Raw genomic sequence first — 21,758 nt, 5'->3', positions numbered from 1 at the left:
ATTTGGAATGTGCACAGAAAGGTATAATTTGAAAAGGGGCAAGTCTTAGTTAAATTTGGTCCTGCTGAAACCAGTGATGATGCACTTGTTCTTCAATGGCAGCAGAGCAGCCACAATTGAACACTTCTGAAAATTCTGGTTTATAAACCAGGACACCTCTCTTCTAAAAGATGCTCCAAAAACTGTAGGCAGTGATGGTTTTAAAGCCCTATCCACAATTCCAAATCCCTAACAATGAACAAATATTCAGCAATTACATGTATTCAAATTTTAAAAGTGGGGGGGGGGGTAAGAGAGAGAGAACTCTGCAGTTTTTCCCAGTCAGGGATAAACATAAACACATGGAGTATGAGCCTACCTGTGGGTCAGACAGTCGAGAAAGGTCAGGGTACAAGTAGAATTTTATCCCCTCAGAAGCACCTGGTAATGTTACTCCACGAATCAGAAGAATCATCAGCATGATATAGGGGAACGTGGCTGTTACATATACAACCTGTCAAGAAGAAACAAACATTAGAAAACTATTTTCTTCCAACTGCAACAAAAAAGCTCACTTCCACATTCATTTTTCTACTGGTTAGTAACACAAAAACCTTCTCTGGAGCTTTAAAGAGGACCTGAGTGCTTCTGATGCCCCTCTGCCTATGGGTAAATTTTGTCCTCCAAACATATTCCCTTCTAAACCATTTAGGTATTGTAAGAAAGGTCAACATTTTATTACAGAGAGATTGGGAAGTTCTCTTCAGGTATTATTTACTCTCTTTAGGTTACAGTTAACAAGATACTATACTATAGTATACCAGTACACTATAGCAGATACTACACTAAACTCAGATACAGTAGAATTGACTCATAATAGCAAGTAATTCATTGTATTATATAACATCATATGTATTATACAACAATATATGTGCAAAAATGCTAATGATCATAGTCACCTAGTAACTACTATACTGTCATCTCATAAGACTGCCTGCATGTCCATGTTTGAAGAATAAACATTTCATCAAGCCTAATGGTTAAATGCAACGTAAAACCCCTTTCTATTTTCATATAGATGGCCAGATTTTTTAAGAAGTCAGTAATCTTTGTGCATGGGGAACAACTGTGCTTTTCTGCAAGAAGTCTTATTCGGGGCAGGGGGGGGAAGCAGAACTGCTGCCATTACACAAACACATACCTGAGAGCAGTATCTAGCTATTCAAAGTTTGAAATACATAAAATGACAGATTCCATTTCACTATAAATATTTCCTTTAAATAGCATAATAACTTCAACTTATTTCTCCATTATCCTCTGTAGCCATTTTCACCTGTGCAAAGTAAGTACAAAAGATTCTAAAATGAGAGGGTACACATCTGACTTGCAAAAGTCAAAATGACTTAACAAGCTGCAAGAGTGGGGAAAAACCTTTGGTAAAATGTACTACTTGTACAGGCAACAAAAATAAATATTTCAAAATGAAAATTTCATTAACTGGTCCATGCTTATATAAAAGAAAGAGATGCATCAGAGCATGTACCATGATAGACAGGATTCTCAAACACATTTTCATGACTCACAAGAACTGAACTTTGATTTTCAGACAGTGCTGGATATTTAACTCCAAATATAATCCTTCCTAGGGGTGCCTCAGCTGGCACACCCAGAAAATGGAGGCACTTAAAATCACATAGCAGATATTCAAATGTGTCCAACTGCCCAAGACACATATAGACACCTCATTGTCACTGACCTTAATGGGAGGTAAGCATCTATATCTCATTCAGGATCTGGGTGCCTTATCCTTTTTGAAAATGTAAGTCATAATCTTCCCAGGAAATGGAAATGACCACAATATTCCTATGGGTCTCAGAAGCCTGAATTGGTTAATTCATAAGTCAATAAAAATGCAAAATGGAAAGCTTGATCCCTGTGCTTATATTTATTATTATTCACTACAAACAGAAATGCACACTGCAGCTAACTGTTCAGACAGACTGCATCCAAACAGACCGCTCTCCACACAAAGGTTCCAAATAAAAATGGATTGTCATTTTAACGAGAAGAGGAAATGCATGGAATGGACATGGTCCTGCTCTGAGTCTTATGGCCACACGTGTGGAGAAGATAGAGGAGCCAGTGAATGGTTTGCATGTTTCTACATTTAATTCTCTGCCAGCTATTTTTCTCCACTTCCTTTAAATCAACAGTTGTTTTTAATGAGGACAGTCAGCAGTCATATACATTTCATGACAAGGAAGGTATTGCACCTGAGTATCTGTAAGTTAAAGAATAATGTTTTGTCGCATCATGTTTCCTTAACTATACTGGTTTTTAGTTTGCTATCCTGTGCATCCTGCCACTGCCTTGAATCGTTTTACATGAACATATAAATTGTCCTTTTGTAGAAGCAGGTATTATTTCCAAGTTCCTTTGGGTGCATTTCCTCATTCAGCTCCATCAAGAAAGAAGAGCTGAAACCACTCATCCCTACACCCATGAGAGGTCAGGTAAAGGCACTCTTGCATAATAATCTGTACTTCCACAGCAGCCATCCAGACCTGTAGAGTTACAAGTCCTCTTAGTTTTGTATTTTCTTTTTCAGAATGCCTTCCGCAGTCCATCCACACCTTATCACAAGTACTAGAACCACAACTCCCAGCATTTTTTATCATGAGGAAACTATTGTGGCTGATAGTTGTGCCACAGCTTTACAGGAAAGAGGACTCTCCCGCTCTGGCTGCCAGGTACAAAGAGAATGTAAATAGGGAGAGAAATTGGCTCAGTATTTCTGGCAGCAACTACTAATACTGCCACCCAGAACAACAACAAAAGATGAGAGATACCAGGGAATCATGTGTGGGAAAGATATGCTGTTCCTGTGAGTCAATTAACATTGCTGTTAATAATTTGTCGCTGATAGCGTTTATAAAGCTACAAGGTTGCTAGAATTACAAGCTGCTCTTGTGCTGCAGCAGGTACTGACGTGTACTGTGTTCAAAGACGGGAGAGAAGGCCGCCACTCTTAGAAGTTCAAGTCTCCCAGTATGCTAAGCAACTTAATTCCATTGTGCCCAGTGCATCAGTTGTCATGCTCATTTTATCATGCTTCTCAAGAGCTCATGAGGTGAGGAAAAATGGGATGCTTTAGAAATCAAATGCCATTATTATTATCATCACATCTGTAGGCATTAAAAGTTTTCTGAATTGTTTTCTTTTCTTTCAATGCATCAAACCTCTCTGAATATAAATGTGAACACAACTGTTTCTAATTACACTGTATCCTGTTTTAATTGACTTTAATTGCTTGGGATATTAATTTGCATTCCAATGCTCAAAATGCTTTTTTTAAACCCTTGTCAGAGCAATGCTAGTGTTTAAGCAGTTGGAAGCAAAATAAAAATTTCTGGCATGCCTGTTTTTGCACCAAGCTTCTCTTATTGCAATATAACCAAGAGACAAATTTACCAAGTTATTTAGACAGATAAACGTGTAGAAGGGCACCTACTGGGACATCTATAGCTCTTAAACAGACTTGGGTGCTTTGCTGGAGGTACATTAGGACCAATGCTCCTGAGGACAGATTTTCAAAAGCTTTTCAGTGCTCTTAACTGCCATGTACTCCAGTACTGCAATTTTTATCAAAACCATAAGAGACTCAGATGTTTATGTCACTCAAGGTCAGTGGTAAAGATATCTAGGTATCAAACTACACAATGACTTCATGAGTAAAGAATCATGAAGGTCTTGAGAATTAAACCAGCTGTGCTGCCAGTTTGCATCTTCACATACTTAAATATCTTCAGAAGCCTGAATCTGGTACTTAGGTACAAATTTGGCCCCTGGGACTGTTGACCCTTTTGGCCTAAATGAAAAGCTGCTCTTCTGAACATTCTGGCCAGATCATACTGCAGAGGTTGAAATTAAGGTGACTTGGCTTGTGAGAAAATGTAGAAAAAATACATCATAAATCTGTTGAGAATGAGAAAGCAGCCCCCCATGCAATGACTTGAGCCACACAGCCACATAAATCTAAAAGACTAAAAACAGATTTCCCAGGCTACAACTACTATGGAACATGCCAGCTTGATGTTTACACAGTACATCACAACAGCTTCTTAGCAGGATTAGTCATGAATAGGAAGTAGTGAACTTTAATCCTTTGCTTTGCGCTTGCAGAGACCATAAGTGAACTAGCACTGAATGGACAAAATTTTCCTAGGCTGGTAAGTTTTGACACTCATCTGCCAGCATAAGGGAATAACAGTACATCTATGTGATACCAATGAAAATAAACCTTCAAATGGTCACAACTCCTGTGTAGACTGGGCCATTGCAATAGGCTAGTTGGGAGAACAGACAAAACAATATCCAGTATTAAAAGCTTTTAACTGATCCTCATGCAAACATGGGAATTTAATGGTTTTATTTAATACCCAGTCACTGACCAGACCTCATCTTGTAACAGATCTCAGATCTTAAATAACAGGAAAATTAGTCTATTCTTTTCTGCAAGCTGCGATGTTTGGGTTTATTTACACTATAATGAAAGGTTTGTATTTTTTTTTTATATGGAGTAAATATATTTTAGTTAACTTAATGCTTGAGAAACTAACTGACTTGCTAACCCCCATCCCCTGAAGTCCTCTATTGCTCCATTAGGCTATACCACAGGCAGTATCAATGCAAAAAATTGCCAGTAATTTCGCTGAATTCAGTATTTGAAGAGTTGTAAGCCCTGTCTTCATACCCTGTACATCCTTAACTTTCATTCAGAGTTTTTAGCTTGCTGGCTGTTCATTTAGCTTACTTATTTTGTGGACACTGTGACCTCTGAGAATTGGACTGAAACCACCAACTTCCTTTGTCAGGAGAAAACTGCTTGGCAATCTTCACATCTCAGTGACATACAAGGCTTGTCTACACAGGGCGGGGGGTTGGGGGGGGACAAAAACTATGCCTACACTGCAGTACACATGTGGATAAAAAGCTGGGGAATAAAAATTTTACTGCATGATAGATGTGACAGGAAATAGTAATTTTTATCGTGCTTTTCAATGTTGATGCAGAAGGGCATGTTAGCATAACTATAGAAATATAATTATCCTACTACAGTCCAACAGCTCTGGTATCTCTGTAGATGTGCCCAAGTCATTACCAATATGGGACTGATTTTCACAAAGAATAAAAAGTTTTGCATGCCACACGTAGTCCAGCCACCCTGCTCCCCAAGCAACTTTGCAGTTCCACAAATTCTGACTTCTTAGTGTTGCAGATGGTAACACTATGAAAGATACTCTTTTTCAACTAACATGGTCTTGTGTGAAATCTCATACAGCAGTGTTTAAAAGAGAGTCTTTTGCTGATGTGCCACTATTCCATCGACAGATATACAAATCATAGCTCAAAAGAGGCATTTTCAACATTAATTGGACTTACAAGTAAAGGAACGACAGGTGATTCATCAGTTTTTAAAAATGGTGTGCCAAAAGGGAAAAATATATATTTTCTAGATCTGCCTACACTTTAAAATTAAATTTCAATTCAGAAACAGGAAACTAAACCAAAAACCCAGTGAAATACCAGATAAGTTGATTTGCATGGTAGATGACTTGGCGGGGGGAGGAAGGAGGAAAAAGAATCAGCAAAATGGTTGATTTCTCTATTTTTCTTATGTGTCTTGCAGATTTATTCAGCATCATCTGCTGTTTGCCTGGTTTGTTTATACACAGAAAGAAATATGCTCCAGAAAAGTCTTGTGAACCATCCTTAACCAGATTGCTTACAAAATGTAGAACTTCTCCTAAGCTACTGATGAATCATGTGTGAGTGCAAACAGTTTCACTTGGAGTAGAAAGAAGTACAAAATCCAGCAGGTAAGAAAATTTAATGAGATTTGAGAGATGAGAAATAAGTGTCAAAGAGGAAAAAAATCACCAGAAAGATGAGCTAGAAAATAGGAGCCAGGAGAGGACACTTTATAATGTTACATAAGAACCTTGTTAAATGTGCAGTGATCATGGGAAACAGATGATTCTACATGTGACACAGTAACAGCAGAGAGGGAAAAAAATTTCTAATTCCACAATACACTCGGGTTACTGGCTCGGACACAGCAAAATCTCTATCTAGCAGAGCTGTGCAAATCCTTATTTTTTCTCTATGAGGTGATTAGGTTGAAAAAAAAAATCCCTGAGTGAACCTGAAACAGTTTCTTTTACAATGAAATGAAAATTCAAATCCAAAATTCATTCTGAGGCAATACAGAAAGTTTCATTTCATTCTGTCATGCTTTTTTTACCAAAAGGGAGGCAAAAAGAGAGACCAATCTTAAATGAAAAGTGGTTTTAAACAAACCAAAGTCATTATTTCTAAGTTTCATTTCAAAACTAAAAAAAAGCTGAAAAAAGGTTTTTTTACTATTTTTTTCAGCAAGAATTATTCCTTAAATTCAGAAAGAAATCTTGCTACGTTGGCAGAAGGGAGCTTCAGTGATTCTGCAAAGATTTCCCAGTCCAGACAACTGGAAAACAAAGACTAAGAAGTGCCTCCTGGAACACAATTACCCCACTGTGTAGACATAGTCAGTAAAGTCCAATCACATGGAATGGAACATGCAAAAAAAAGCATATATAAAGTGTAAAAGCAATTAATTTTATCATGTGATTTAAATCAATCACAAAAACATCTGCATTTAAGCACAAAGTGATGGTAACTGCAGATAACCAAGTTCTTTCTTGAACTGACCATATGCATGCATGGCTTTATGATGACTTAATTACTTACAAAGAATGTGCCAGCAGCTCCTAAAGAAGTAGGATTTATTATACCAGATGGTTTGGACCCTGAAAGAGTAGCTCTAAATCACAATTCCATATATTTTCCTAGATCAATTCCAGTCTGAATAGGCCTTGGTCAAGTTCATTCAGGGCATCCAGGGAGACTCACTTTACCTGGATTAATGCTCACAGGAAACTATTTGCATGGTTACCCTAGGTTTACACAGTCTAGAAGTTAACACAGAGGTCTGTAGTAGTGTTTGGAGAACCTGCTCGGGGGCTTATAAAGTGATTCACTGCTGAATCCATATAGCGCCGATCTTGGTAACCTGAATAGGGACACAGCCTGAACTAAGAACCTGTGAGACTGTTAGTGCTGACTCCACTGCTTCACCGATGTTTCTGTATTTTTCTTCTCAGAAGTGCCACTGGAGGAGAAAAGGCAGACTTATGTTCTAGCTAATTACCTATAGTAAACATAACTCGGAGAAATATCAGGAACTCAACATAATGTTCTTCCTCATTCCACTACTGTTGGCCCCCAATCTCCAAAATTATATCATCCAAACTCAATATTTATCATAAACTTAGGAAAGGCCTGAGTATCCTCAAAGGAGGTTTGCTGATAAAAAAATGTAAAGGGTATAACAATTTCAAACACTAAGGTGCCCAAGAGTGTTATGCATTTGTTAGAAAACCCTGCTGCTACATTGTTAATATATTGTTAATGCACTGTCAATGCAAAAATCCTAACGACTGTAAAAACTCTCTGCCCAAAATGATTCTGTGGTGCAAGAGGAGGTCTGTGGTATAAAATTTCTAATTTTCAAGAGCAAAAAGTTGCAGAAAACCTCTAGCAAAATGAGCACTGCAATTTGGCAAGCAGATACAACTCTACCAGTGTAAATTCAAAAGAAATAACCCAAAGGAAAGTCAGGATATTAGTGTCACTGGTACCTATATGGATTTTTTTCTTTTCTTTTTCTTCTACTGAGGAGGCTGCTTATTTAAATTCATTATTTTATCTCCACCATAAATGGGACAGTGTGGAAGTAGAAAAGCGAATGAAATATTGTTCCCCAGTGTCCTATAACTGTGAATATCTAGAAGAAGAATGCTTTTGCCAACACTCTAGTGTGCGAACTGGAAGACCTGTCCTACGGTTGTGAGCAGGGAGAGGAGTACTGATAGGGAAGACGCAAACTTCAGCATCTTGGCTCAGCTCATTATTTCAAGTAAAAGTGTTTATGTAGAGCTGCCATCAAGTAGGCCATTATCAGAGCCACAAATACCTCAAAAATCAAAGACTGCTATTTAATCAAGTAAAAGTGAACTTTAAAAATCAATCAGGAAGAATTTTAAATATAAATTAGGACTAATTAATCAGCTGAGTTTTTTTTCATTTTGAAAAGGTCTTTAAAAAGTTCAAGCTTTTTATAAATCAAAGCTGTATCTTTTCAAAACCTCCAGGATTTGCGGACTTCTGAATGCCAGCTTGTTTCCCATTATACACACTAAGCCAGATATTGGTATTAGTTCCACATATGCACAGAAACCTGAATCTTATGGGCTGAGTTTCAGACTATTCCTGATAAAGCACAGTTCCATTTCTATGAAGAATTTACAGTGGTCCAAACTTATCCCTTACAAATTTCTGGTTTTGCTACTGCTTTTATGTAGGCAGAAATGAGAGATTTGTAAGGCACTAAATGAATTTGATTTCTTAGGTACTCTAGACATGCCTGTCAAACTCTTACCAAATGCTCCAGTCGGTAGGTTCTGACATATTCTGAGAATGCTTAACCTGTAAAGCAGATAAAGATGTGAAGGCCAGAATATGTCAGGACATGATTTTTTTGTCCAGCAAAAATTTATAAGATTTTAGTTCGCGCTGGAATGAACCCCAAATCTTTGACCACCTCATTCCAAGGACTTAAATCTCTGTCACTTCTGCTCTGATCCAGAGGACAATAGAGGTTGCTTTGCTCTCTGACCCCATGGTGCACAACACAAAGCTGGGTTTTCCAGATGAGTGTCATCCTCGTGTAATTATTAGCTACTTTGGAGAATGTTTCAGTGAAGCAGCATTTTCCAGAGAACTAGAGTTTGACCAAAATACTCATCATCTCCAGCTCAGATTGGTTGCTTCTCCTGCTTCATTTTCTTTATTTGTCTTAAAAAACACTAAGGAAAAAAAAAAGACTGCATCTATGTCTGGAAAACAGTTATAATGCCATCTATCAAAAGGACTGTTAGGTGAGGTTTCTTAGCTAGAGCTGCTCCTGCTTCAGGCAGCCACAAAAGGTAAAAGATGTTAGTTAGCACAGACGAGTATAGCAATCAGACCACATTATCTGCACAAAGGCCTTGGCTGGGTAGGAGGTAAGAAGAGCATCAGGCACTATAGCCAACATCTGAGAAGTCATCAAAAGAATGCATGACTACATTAAAAATTTTAAGTAACTACAAACACTAAAACTTTGAAACATCAATAAAAGAGGAACTAGGAATTTCCCTTGAATTCTGCACCACAAATAGTCACACATGAGCCTTTTCTGTTGATTAATCTTCCAAGCATTCAGGCAGATATACTAGTGGCCATCTTTAAATGACTTATCAGCCAATACTGCACACTGTTCTCTGAAAATACCACATCATTATTTAATCTTGGGCAGTGAATGCTGGTGAAAGACAGTTTGTAAACAAGCAGGTAAAAAAAAGACATCCCTATAGCAGTCTAATACCTATTCTTTCTTTGATAACTTCTGTAATCATGAAACAGTCTTGTGTATTGGGACGTTCAGGGATTTTATAGGATAATACACAGTTTATCATTTATTATCAAATAAAGATGTGTGTTTGTCTACCCACACAATGACAAAAAATTGGTCTTTTTCATTCCACTCAGGAATATAGGTCCTTATCACCATGGTGACAGCTCAGAGATGTATTTACCATAAATCATTTACTATACTATGTGCGTGAGTAAGTATAATAGTTATAATAGCTATAAAATGAATAGTTTTACCACTTAAACTAGCAAGTATCCTTGTCCTCCAGTCCCCTAATTCTTTCCCTTTCAATTCCCTATGGATACTTTATCTGTTATAATACAGCTAGTTAAACTTCTATTTAACCTACAGGCTTATTGCACTGTATTTTCCATTCACTACAGCCTCTAAATCTAGCTTTTAAACCATCTCAAGGCCCAATTGTAGAACACCTGACAAAGCATGCTGCCATTTAATTGTGTTTTGGAGCTGAGGTTCACAGTGTGAGGAGAAGAGCTGATATGATGCGTAGGACACATCACACAATAAAGATATTGGGTTGGAAGACAGTCTGACCTGAGTGCGTTTCTGCCACAGGTTTCTTTTTCTATCTTAGGCAAACACCTTGTTCTCCCTTTTCTTCCTTTACCCTCCCTTCAACACAGAGCCCTGACTGCCCGTTATGTGGATGTAAAGGCAAGTTCTTTGGGAACAGAAGCATCTCACTTCGCTCATCCAAGACCTGGCACAATGGGATTCTAACCTCAGTTAGGGGCTTCAAGCATAAGTGGGAAACAAACTAAATCACAAAAATATTTACTGACCTGAACTGCTGTTACCTCAGATAACAATAAACACATTTTCTACCTACAGGAAATAATTCCAAGAAATTTTTTTCAGTACAGTTAACTCTTTGTGTCAGACTGCTAAAGCAGTGCCCTTTGCCTTCTACATATGACACAATCAAGCTTAAAAGAGTTGTTTGTTTTTTTTTTTTTAAACACACAAATTTTTCAACCGCCCAGCAGAAGTGAATAGCAGATGCACTGTAGCCAACTCATTTCTCTGGGATGTGTTTTTAGTAACCAACATAGCACCAGCAGCTGCCTGAAGCTGCCTTTGTTGCTCATGCAGCAATTTATTTCATTAAGCTTTCCTGCTCTTAAGGCTGAGTTTGGATTCAGTCCATGTTAGTCGACTCCAGGGAGGTATGCAGAATTAAAGTTTGTAAATCTCACAAGAGCAGTGTTGTAAACAAAACTTCTACTAAAAAGACATCTGTACATTGTAGATAAAACTGAAAATCTGGCCTATATTGACTGTAGAACCTAAAGAGACTGCTCTCTGTCTGTGGAAACTTGCTATAATATCTTTGCATACAGTGCCAGTGGGATGGATACCCACAAACTGCTTTGTAGATTGCTAAGAATGGGCCAATCATTTGAAGCTATATAAATTAGCACAAGCCAAGGACAAACTACCTGTGTGAGAATAAAGTTATATCTGTTCTACTTCACTGAAGAAATATGAAACTAAGAGAATCAGTGCTACAAACAGATACCAACTCTAGTATATCTGCATTCGCACTGAGAGCCAAAGAAGGTACCTTGTATGTTCCTGTTGAAGAAAAGGTGCAAGTAATATTCCAAATACGTAAACCAAGAACCAACAAAAGCAGTATCCCTAGGGGTTTCTAAACACACAGAAAGTGGCTAGGACATAGGCAAACATATAAATATCTATGGAACAACACAGCTTCATAAAACCTCAACAGTTATCAAGAACAGATAAAAGCAGAGTCTCATGCACCTCAAAGAATAATGCTGTAGCCCTGACATTCCCACCACCACCCATCGTACTGCACAGAACATCTTATATTTTGGCTCCTGTTTGACAATCTTTTGCATGGTATTGTTTGCTAATTTTTTTGGTGAAGGATAGCAGAACTGGAAGGAGACTGTAAGGTCTGTAAGAGGAGGAATGAAATACAAAGAGGACATGTGAAGATCAAATGACAAACTATTAAATTTCTAAAGTCTTTTTTATTGGCTCAGTGCATTTATTTTTGAATAATGGACTAAAAGTGCTTGGTAACATCATGGAAGGAACAAACCCATATATGTTACCTTTACCCAGACAATAAGTAAGTCTCTCCTAGAGCGATACCTTAATCTCTGAATTTATTTTGTGTCTTTTGGCTTCACCTTTAATTTTTCAGCAAATATCGCTGAATTATCAAAGTAGCTACCTTACCTTTCCCACCCTGCTTTTTCATACTTTAGCTTGATAGATCAGGTGACTTTTCTGCCCAAAAATTCATACATATGCATGCATGCTGCGCTGTCCTTCAGTGAGCTGAAACACACTTTTGACTTGCTTGGGCTGTGGATCAGGGCTTAGATCCAATCTAAGTAAGGATTCATATAAAAGTCAATCTCTGCGGCTGATGCAGTTGGAAGGAATGAAATCATAAAAAGACAATTTGATTTAAGTTTACTATTTAATACTCTCCCTGACTGCTGAAGAGAACTTTGGGAAAACCACTCTCAAAGAGAGGCACAAAAATCTCCTTTATTAACAAATCCGAGGTGTCCTTAAATGCTCAGTGAACAGGAGAGTGAAGAAAAAAAAAAAAAATCTCAGTAGTTGTTTTAAAACTTCACACAGAGGAGGTGGATAGCAGGAACTCTGCATGCATCTCATGAGTGTTCTACTTTCCCCCTTTGAATACAGAGATCAGCCTTAGACAGAGTGCTAAAGCCTTTCCATGAAGGACTATTCTTTGCTATTACTTCAGGCTAAAACAAAAGACACTTCAGGAGATACAATCATTGCTGCCTAGTTCCTTTTCCTGGGCTCCTACAATGGGGCCCTTTTTTTTTTTTCTTCCACACATCTTTCTCTTTTATTTTCTACTTCTGTCCCTTTACTCTTTTTTTTTTCTGCCTCATTGAATCCATTAAGGTCTTTATACAGCCTGCTATTGAAAAATAAATTTTCTGTGAGACTACTGACTGAGTCTTAACTGCTGGCAAGCAGGGTTTAACTCCTGATGGGAGGACAGAAAAATGATGCGTAAAAGGTATGAAAAGCTCATCTCTGAATTTTAGGTCTTAGGGCACAGCAGGTATCTCGCAGAGTCTGGCAGGTAATCAGTTCAAGGAAAAGGAACATACTAAATTCTAGCCACGTTTTTCCCCTCTTTCTTGCATTAGCTTTGATACATGGAGTTATCTATCTCCTCATACCTTCTAGTACATCAGTGTACACTTTTCAATTATTTTCCTTGTTTCAGGTGCACATACCACTCCTTTTTGCACAACTGTAAATCAGAAGGCAGCCTGATATCAACAGAGATGCACTGCTGCAAAGCAGATGTGAGATCAGGTCCTCTATTTATTAATACATAATTTTCCACAGTCAAAAATATGAACACTATCCAAGCCTGTCAATATTGTAATCAACTATTTCAAAGATATTACAACTAAGTACAAAATGGGTGCAGCGTAGTTTGCCACAAAACCAGTACAAACGAGTATGCAAGCCAAAAAACTTATTCTTCTGAGGTGATACACTAGCCCTTATGGAGGTGCACAATGTGAGAGAAGCAAAAGGAGGTCTTTACAGTCCACAGAGGGGCCAAGCGGGGACCTGTCTGAGGACAGAAGAAGATGAACTCATGGACCTTCCTAGCATAAGGAAAGAGCTCTGCGTATGAACAGGCCAGCTTATACAGGTGTTCACTGGCTGACACAGGCAGCTGACCCGTCTCCCCAACCTGATCCCAAGCCTTCCTTGTAATAAGATGCTCTGTGAGGACAGTTGCCTGGCATGGAGATACAATCTGACAGTGACTGTGCCTTGGCAGGTGATTTGCAAAATCTAAGGTTTGGAATGAAGGAGAAAAATCTTCAAATCTTAAAGTTCTGAATAGTTTCTGCATGAAATTGAAAAAAATCTCAACTTTCTGACAACAATATGTCATTTACAAATATAAAGAAAGAAGAGTCAGCAAAAAAAGATGAAAAATCATTTGTTAGTACTGTGTCCTCTATTGTCTCCAACCTGGGTAATGAAGTTATCTGAGGGATGAACAGTGAAATGTCCATAGATCATGCTATACTCCCCAGCAGTGTAAATGCATGAGGAAGGAGGAAGACTGTAAAAAGAGAAGTAAGGAAGAAATGTGTTGAGTTCAGTAGTGAGAGATGACATTACACTCAGCCAGCCAGAGTCTGACAGCTTACATTTTGCATTTTAAACTGCTCACACAAATTCTCAGATTCTCCTTGACAAGAAGATAAAACACAGCCAATATTTAAGTGGAGCTGCAGCTCTGTTCTTTTTATAGCAATGCATAGTGTGGGGTTTGCTTTGTTGGAATAAGCTCTCAAGAGTTCAGATATCTATTATGTATTGAGCTATTCAGGCTCATCATGACTGCAGCCTAGGACAAAAGGTTTCCAAAAGTGCTACGGGGCAAAAAAACAGGGCTCTCCACCTTTAGTTAAACCTTACTAGTTTTAGCACAATACTAACTTAGCACAATTTAGAACAATTTGTTTCAGCACAATTCTTTGGCCATCTTATTTTCCCATTATAAATGGTATGATAGTTTTCTGTGATCTTTCTTGCACATCACATCCACAGACTACCAGTGACACCAAAACAACCTGCCAAGCCATTTTCCTATTACTGTTAATAGGTCTACATCAAGATATCCCAGGCAAACTGACCATACATTACTGTTTTCTCCAACCTCTGACCTTTTAACACACAGCATTAATATGGACTTGCATAGAGTTTCTTGACAAATTACTCTTACACAGCCCTTTGCTGTGTCCAACTGAGCAGATCAAACTAATCAGTGGAACAAAGTAGTAAGGGACAGCTCAGCATTGGGAAAGACAACAACCAGGCAACAAATGAATTTCACAAAATCAAGCTTAAGACCATCATATTTACCAAGACTATAAAAACCAACATAAACCTTTACAATAATCTTATCTAAGCTGTACATGTAAAGCACAAATAAAACAGACCAGGAAAAATTGGGGAGTCTGTATGGAATCCAACCAGGTTTGCCAAGCATATCATTTAGAGTACGGCAGCTTCAGTCAGAACCATTAAGTTCAAAAGAACTATGGAGAACATTACAGGTTAAGACATTATGCACATACACAGCAAACAGAGAAAAAAAACTTATCAGCTTAATAACAAATTATGCCACCACCTATATGCATTCAACCCCAAATCTTGGTAGGTAAAATGGTACTGCTGTTCCTTTAGGACAAGAAAGTTGTCTGCTTTGCTAAGGTTTTTACAGCTTTTCAAATAATTGAATGAATAATAAAGGTGACAAAAAATTCAGAAGGTCTCATACCTTTATGTTAACATATGCTAGCTACTTCACCAAGAAAGCTTCAAAGGTCATTTTTAATCATTTACAGTGATGAATTGCAAATGATTTTCTTAAACAAACAGCATCCTTTTCAGAGCTATCCAGTGATAAATTAGGGTAAAATTCATAAATATTTCATGAGGAGATATTGCGTAATCATTATTCTATTCTTTCATGTTTTGACTTTCATGACTCTTTAATCAAGTATCTTAGAAAACTCATGCTTATGTAGAACGAGTAGCTTATACAGGGGAAATCGTCATACAGTTGTGAGCATATTAATAGCTTTCAGCAGTGCATTCTGTGCTATGGGTAATGAAGTACCGACAGACTGAAAGGAGGTAGCAAGTCATAAGCAGAATCATATTAACGTTTTCTAGCATGTTTTTAAGTCAAAGCTTGATAAGATGGTGTGCAAGACATTTTCTAGTTGAATATGGTTTAAGTCAAGCAACTTTGTTTTAGGGCAACATCCAAAGCTTTTAACAGGACACACTGGATCTTTGCTCTGGGTTTACTTTTCTAGAATGTTTTGTAGACACTTGATACCTGTGAAGGAGTTGATGCTTTCTCCATGTCCTTGTGACAGCACAACACTCCTGACCTTTTCTTTCAGCATCAGCCTCTATTTTTATTAGCCTGCCCCTCTACTGTAGTTTTAAAGTATATCAAGTAGAGAGACAGCATAAAGTGAGATCAGGATGGTGTTGAACTTCAGGGAACTCAATACAAAGACTAAGAAAGGATCCAAAGATCTGGAAGTCAGACTGAACAATATTCAGAGACTACTGAAACTTATCTCTGTGATACTTGTATTAGTTCTGGGAAAAATTTTAAGAATGGACTCCTGTGAGACTTATCCTTCTTCTAGAGGATCCTGAAATTCCATCAGAAAGATTTCTCACCACATATTGGCCAGGGACTACCGGGAAGTACAAAACAACATGAAAGAACTTTCTATTTGGGTTTGACTATGGGTAAAGAACAGAAGTAGAGTTTTTAATGATACAAATGAAACTCATTCATGAAGATCCATCAGGTTTATACTCTAATATTAAAGAACCCCTAAATCTTGAAGGTGCACAACAATATCCATTTTAACACTTAATATCAGAATGTTGACCCTACAATGATGTGTAAATGACAAAACCTGGTCTACAGTTTTAAAACAGACTGATTTTTTGTTTTATTTACAACTCATTTAATAATGTTTCTCAGCCCAAAAGCAATTTGCCTCCAGTTATCCAGGTTTTTTCAAATGAGTATTACCCAAACAGATTATATCAGTCATATCCTAGCAGAAATAATCACATGTATTGGTGATTCCCAATTTTCTTTATGGAATAGTTTCAGAAAGTAAATAGGAGCAATCTGTAAATCTGACTGCAGTTTACTGTTTTGTAAGGAACATAAGCTTTTTTAATCATTCATTTTTGTAAACAATTTGTTATTTAATAAGGCATTCTATTGCAACTTTCATTACAATATGTTCTATGTAAAAATAATCAAAAGCAAGTTGAAAGCAAAGAAGAAAATGGTTTGAGGTACAAATTCATACAGCAGTATTACTTGTTGCAAATGTTCTGTGGGATGAAACCTGTCTTTTTGGCAATGTTTACCTATAATACCCTTTGATGGACCTGTTGAAGTCTTCAACAGATTTCGCATTGTTATGTATTTCTCAATGTTTCATAACAACTTACCAAAGAACCATTCATTAGATTCAACTCTTTGTAACAAGGCTGGAAGGGTCTTTACATGATTTTCCCAGAAATGTAAATGATATTGCATATGAACACGGGCAGTTTATTGCAATCACTGTCTCAATCAGTCCTTGTACCCTATATGTATTAATCATTACTATGTTAGTTTCTCTTTTATATGAAACTTTGCTTTTTTCTCCATGGCTACAACAGCAGGTATCATACTTAAAAATGCAAAGCTTGGGTTGTGGTAAAATGTTCTAACGTCCATATTTGAAAATGACAGGAAGACTTCAGGTTGCTTTTTAACACTTTTGCTTCAATTCCTCATTAGGGTGGGAAGAAAAAATGCTCTTTTATTCAGAAGCAGATAAAGTAACCATGTCATACAGACATGGGCAAGCTTGATCAGCTGTCCCACAATTGTGTGTCATACTGTATGCTGATTAACTGTAACTGCCATTCATAAATAGGCCAGTGATGCTGACTGGGAATTAAAGACTTGAAGAAAAAAATGCAACTGTTAGTTTATTAATATAAATATACAAGTTTGTTTTCAAGTTATTCTATTTGCATGAATAATTGCAGGCACTCAAAACCATTCTATACTTGCTATGTAGCAACACATATTAAAAAAAAAAGCGTTTTAGTCAGGAGTGGATGATAAAAATATAAACAAGCCAAGCAAATGAATATATAATTCAGTAACAAATAAAATTAAATATTGGAACAAACACTGTATGTGGGAAAGAAAAAAAGAAAAAAAGACTCATGTCATGAGAACAATTATGAATAGGAACAGGCTGCCCCAAGAATTGTGAAATCTCTGTCCTTAAGAGTTTTTTAAAATTCAGCTGAATGAAGCACTAAGCAAACCAGTCTGAATTCAGTGTTCACCCTGCTTTGAGCAAGAGTCTGGACAAGAGACTTCCCAAGGTCCCTTCCAAACTGACAATCTTGTGATTCTATAATTCTGTGTACCTTGCACAGTTATAAATTAACAATATCAGCTCCTGATAGAGATATGTTGATGCATTCAAAAAGTAAGCAAGATGCTTGAACAGAAAAGTAATGGACTGATGAATATGACAGGGATGTACAATGCCTTTACGTAAGTCTACCAATCTCCTCACTTCAAAAGAAATTGTGCAGAGCTTGCTATGAGTGAGGACCTGCTGTGAGCTCAGAGGAGTGATCATTATCTGAAAAAACTCTCATCAAAACAAAATTGGAAAATTAGGATTACGTACTTCAGCAATGTTTATAGGAAAAATAGATTAAGATCTTCTGATGTCCCTTTTATCAAAGTGTGAAGCAAGCAGTTGTTTAGTAGAATTAAGAGATGGAAAGCCAAAATCTACAAAAGGAACTGTTTTTCCCTATTCATAGATACCTCAAGATTTCATGAATGTTACATGAAAAATCAAAAAATTAACATGACTCATCAACTGACTATGTATGTATATACATTATAGAAATATCCAAAATTGTTATAAATAATAATCATAAACATTTTGGAAAGATAAGATACTAAACCAAGCCCTAATGTTCAGAGACTAGGATGATACCTACTATGTTTGAAAATTAACCTTCACTAGGCTTCTACAGAGTTCTTACTTCATCTTTGGAAGCATTTGATGCTAGCTTCTGAAAATACTTCTGGACAAGATGGCTATCAAGTGACATCAAGCTTAGCAAGATGCAATATATACATAACACATTACATATTGTCATATTTTTTCCTTTTGATTTTGTTTGAGTTTCTCATTCAAAGATCCTGCATTTAGTGTATCTGCACTATATTAAATATGAAAGCTAGCATACAAATAACTTCAAGTATGTCTACAATTCAATTGTTAATGGGACAGAACCTCAGACAGGGCACGATATGGTTCCCCTGAAAGCTGTGAGAGCTGCCTGAAATTATTTGGCTATAACATCTGTCAAAATGGGATTATAAAATGGTGAGAAAGTGACAACTGAAGAGCAATACTGGGAAAAGGTTGAAACATCTCACTAACTGTGCCACAAATGCTTCCTGTGGAGTTCAGCTTTATGTTAGATTTAATATATTAAATATATTAAAATATTAAACATTCATAATCTGAGTAGAGGAGTTTTGTGTTAGTGCTAGCTGGAGAATGATGGTTTTATTTTATGACAGCTTTTAAGGCTTGGATTTTTCTTTTCACTATGCATTAAGATGAAGGGTAAAAAGAGGAAAGGAGTAAACCTCTGAATATTTCACCAAACAGGTGAACATGGCAAGTTTCTCTCTCTTTCTCTCTCTCCTCTTCTCCACTTCCTCTCTTTCTCTTTCCCCTTCTCTCTCTCTCTCCGTTCTGGCCCATAGACACATATCCCTTTGAAAATGTTTCTGAAAGTGATAAAAATCTAAGCAGTTTTCCACTTTGATTAAATGTCTTATAACATTAAAATTACTCGATCCACCTAAAGTGTCAAGTAAATTCAACGTGCTAGTTTAAAAACACTTTTAATATTACCATAATCTAGGAGCACCTTAAATGTTTCCTGGAAACAAGCACACGATAAACTCAATCTAGTGTGAAAGACAATGACTGGATGAGTTCAAAAATGAACTTTCAAAACACCATTATATCAGAAACAGAAACTGCAGCCAAGAAGACCGCTCTGCCATCTCTATTTCAAAGCACTTCTTTCGTTTGTAGCATCTACAACACCTGACTGCTATATATGTGCCTAGCTAGTCTGGGGAGGCAGTGAGAAGACAAACATTTCCAGCGACCTTGGCTGTAATAAGAGATGTGTAAGAACATTAAAATTCTTAAGTCAGTCTGAAAAAGGACATTTATTTACCTCCAGGAAAAAATATATTACTGGAAACCAACTGCAATGCTGCATATTCATCTAGTAAAAGCTTCCTTTACCAATTAGAGGAGCAGAACTGGAATAAGAAAGGACCGATATTGCCTATGAAAGATCCTTACTGCATGTTCCTTGATAAGCAATGGATCCTCTGCCTGGACAGGCTGCTGAAGACTGCAGGGTGTCCTGAGTAACACAGGAATCTACCTATCTGCTTCTTCAGGATTTTGGAAACAGAACTGCTGCACATGGCAAACCATTCTAAGTAGCGTAAATATATGATAAGCTACCTACTACAAGACCCCAATGTTTTTTGGCTTGAGATCTATAAAGCAGAATACTGAGTACTAATTTCTTTTTTTTTCCATTTTTGTTCCAAGAGTACCTGTTATTTCTGCTTATTTGAAAAGTTTATCATCTTATTTCAACTGGACAAGAAAAGACAAGTCTCTATCATGCTGTTTCAGTTAACCTCATCAGGAAGGCAGTTATCAAAATTACACTGACATAAAATAATATTTATTCCACCTACTAGTAAGCTGAGGTTTTAGCTAAGCTATGAGAAGAATGGTCTCTCAAACAGGTCAGTTTCACTTTAATCACTTCCAAAATGTGGGAACTATTTCTGGGGAAATGGTGCAAGTTGAAGAAATCTGGTGTGTTATGTATATGAAGACCAAGAGAAACTTAAATGTAAACCACAGAAATGCAGAAATACAAAATGTACCTTCCTTGTGATCACTTGAGCCCCTCCCCATCAGTGAATGATTCGTACAATACTATTTTTCTTAAGTACTTTGGTTTTGCACAACTGTGCATGCATGCATGTGTATACACACACACACAGTGTGTGTTTTTTCCTCCACCTTTGAGACAAGATTATTCTACGGTAGAATATATCTCCATCTTCAGACATTCTTTTTGACAGGCAGGAGAAGTTATTTTTGCTCAGTGTCACTTCTTTACTACCAGTGGCAGCTCCTCAGACAACTCTAAACCATTCCTGTATCTCCCTGGTGTGCACGCTTCAAAAACATAGGGGTATTTATCTTGTCATTCCCTTATTTCACCTTTGCTTCTTTACATTTTTGGCTTTGGGTCTTTTTCTCTTCCCTCTAAACTATTCCTGTTTCATTTGTATCTCTAAACAGTCTTTCTCAGCATCTTTTGTGCAGCGAGTTGATAAAAAGTAGGGCTGCATAAATCCATGTGCACAAATGCTCAGATGAAAAATGCAGCTCCAGATTGACTGACACAGTTGGCAAATAGAGACTGAATTCACCAAATAGTTTAAAGCCAAAATTTTGAGAGGAAGAAGGATGTGTAGTTGACAAAGCTGAAACATTTCATTTTGACATTAAAAAAAAAAAACTTTTCATTTCAATCACGTTTCATTTATAAATGTAGCCTATTAAAAAAAGAAGCAAAAAAGACAGGCATACTTCCAAACTAAGCAAGTAATAAACATCTGAAAATTAAATAAACAAAAAATATTTCAATCCACCAACGTATTTCATGTATTCTTTAGATTCAGTAAGAGAAAAGAGTGGTTTTTTTTTTTTTGGACCCTCTCCAAAACGGTGACTATTTTCCTCTCTCTGTTTAGCCCACGAATCGTATGTTCTACTCAGAACTCTGTCTTGTACTACTCTAGGGGCAACCTCCCAAGCACCACATGACTTCCTTAAAGTAGTCTCTCTCTGCTGGATATTCAGTATGCAATGGCATTCACTCTATAAATTACAAGGGATTACTGGATTTTTTTTTTTCCTAATTAATCCAGCTTCATCTCTTTCAGGTTTTTCACTATTCCTGCTTTTGATGTTCTTCCTTGAACTGTAGACAATTTAATGATGACAATTTGCATTTTTTCCAGTCTACTTATACTTCTGAATTGTACACTTTTATTTCTGAATTCTTACTTATATTTCTGAATTCTCTCAGTCTATCTGTGTAATTTGCCTGTGTTACTGGGATTTTCAAATCCTTTCAATTTAGAATCAAATTCAAATTTTGGATACCCTGTGCAAAGAAATCAAATTGACTCAGTATTGATTTCAAGGCTCAAGAATTTGTAACTCATATAGTATGTTAAATTAGCAAAGAAAACAGCCTCATCTAAGACAATTAGACAAAAAACAGATTGCCAAAAGCAAAAGAAGCAAAATGAAGTATGACTGATTTGTAATTACGTTACATTATACCTTATATACCCTGAAGTACAGTTACCTACAGCAATGTAAGACATTTAAAATTCTACCATTCTGATTTGAAT

At 36.9% G+C, this 21,758-nt stretch overlaps 1 protein-coding gene across 1 annotated transcript in view; it reads right to left on the bottom strand.

The window, feature by feature from the left end:
- The window catches only part of SLC6A11 (solute carrier family 6 member 11), a 106,607-nt gene that overhangs the window by 52,815 nt on the left and 32,034 nt on the right, over positions 1-21,758 (bottom strand). Inside the window, exon 6 of the mRNA XM_026061167.1 lies at positions 359-493. Coding sequence (XP_025916952.1) covers positions 359-493 — 135 coding nt within the window. The remainder of the gene's footprint in view (positions 1-358; positions 494-21,758) is intronic.

This window comes from Apteryx rowi, unplaced genomic scaffold (genome assembly GCF_003343035.1).
Source record: "Apteryx rowi isolate R43461 unplaced genomic scaffold, aptRow1 scaffold_177, whole genome shotgun sequence".
Taxonomy (NCBI): Eukaryota; Metazoa; Chordata; class Aves; order Apterygiformes; family Apterygidae; genus Apteryx; species Apteryx rowi.
This window is presented reverse-complemented; position numbering and strand designations above follow the sequence as displayed.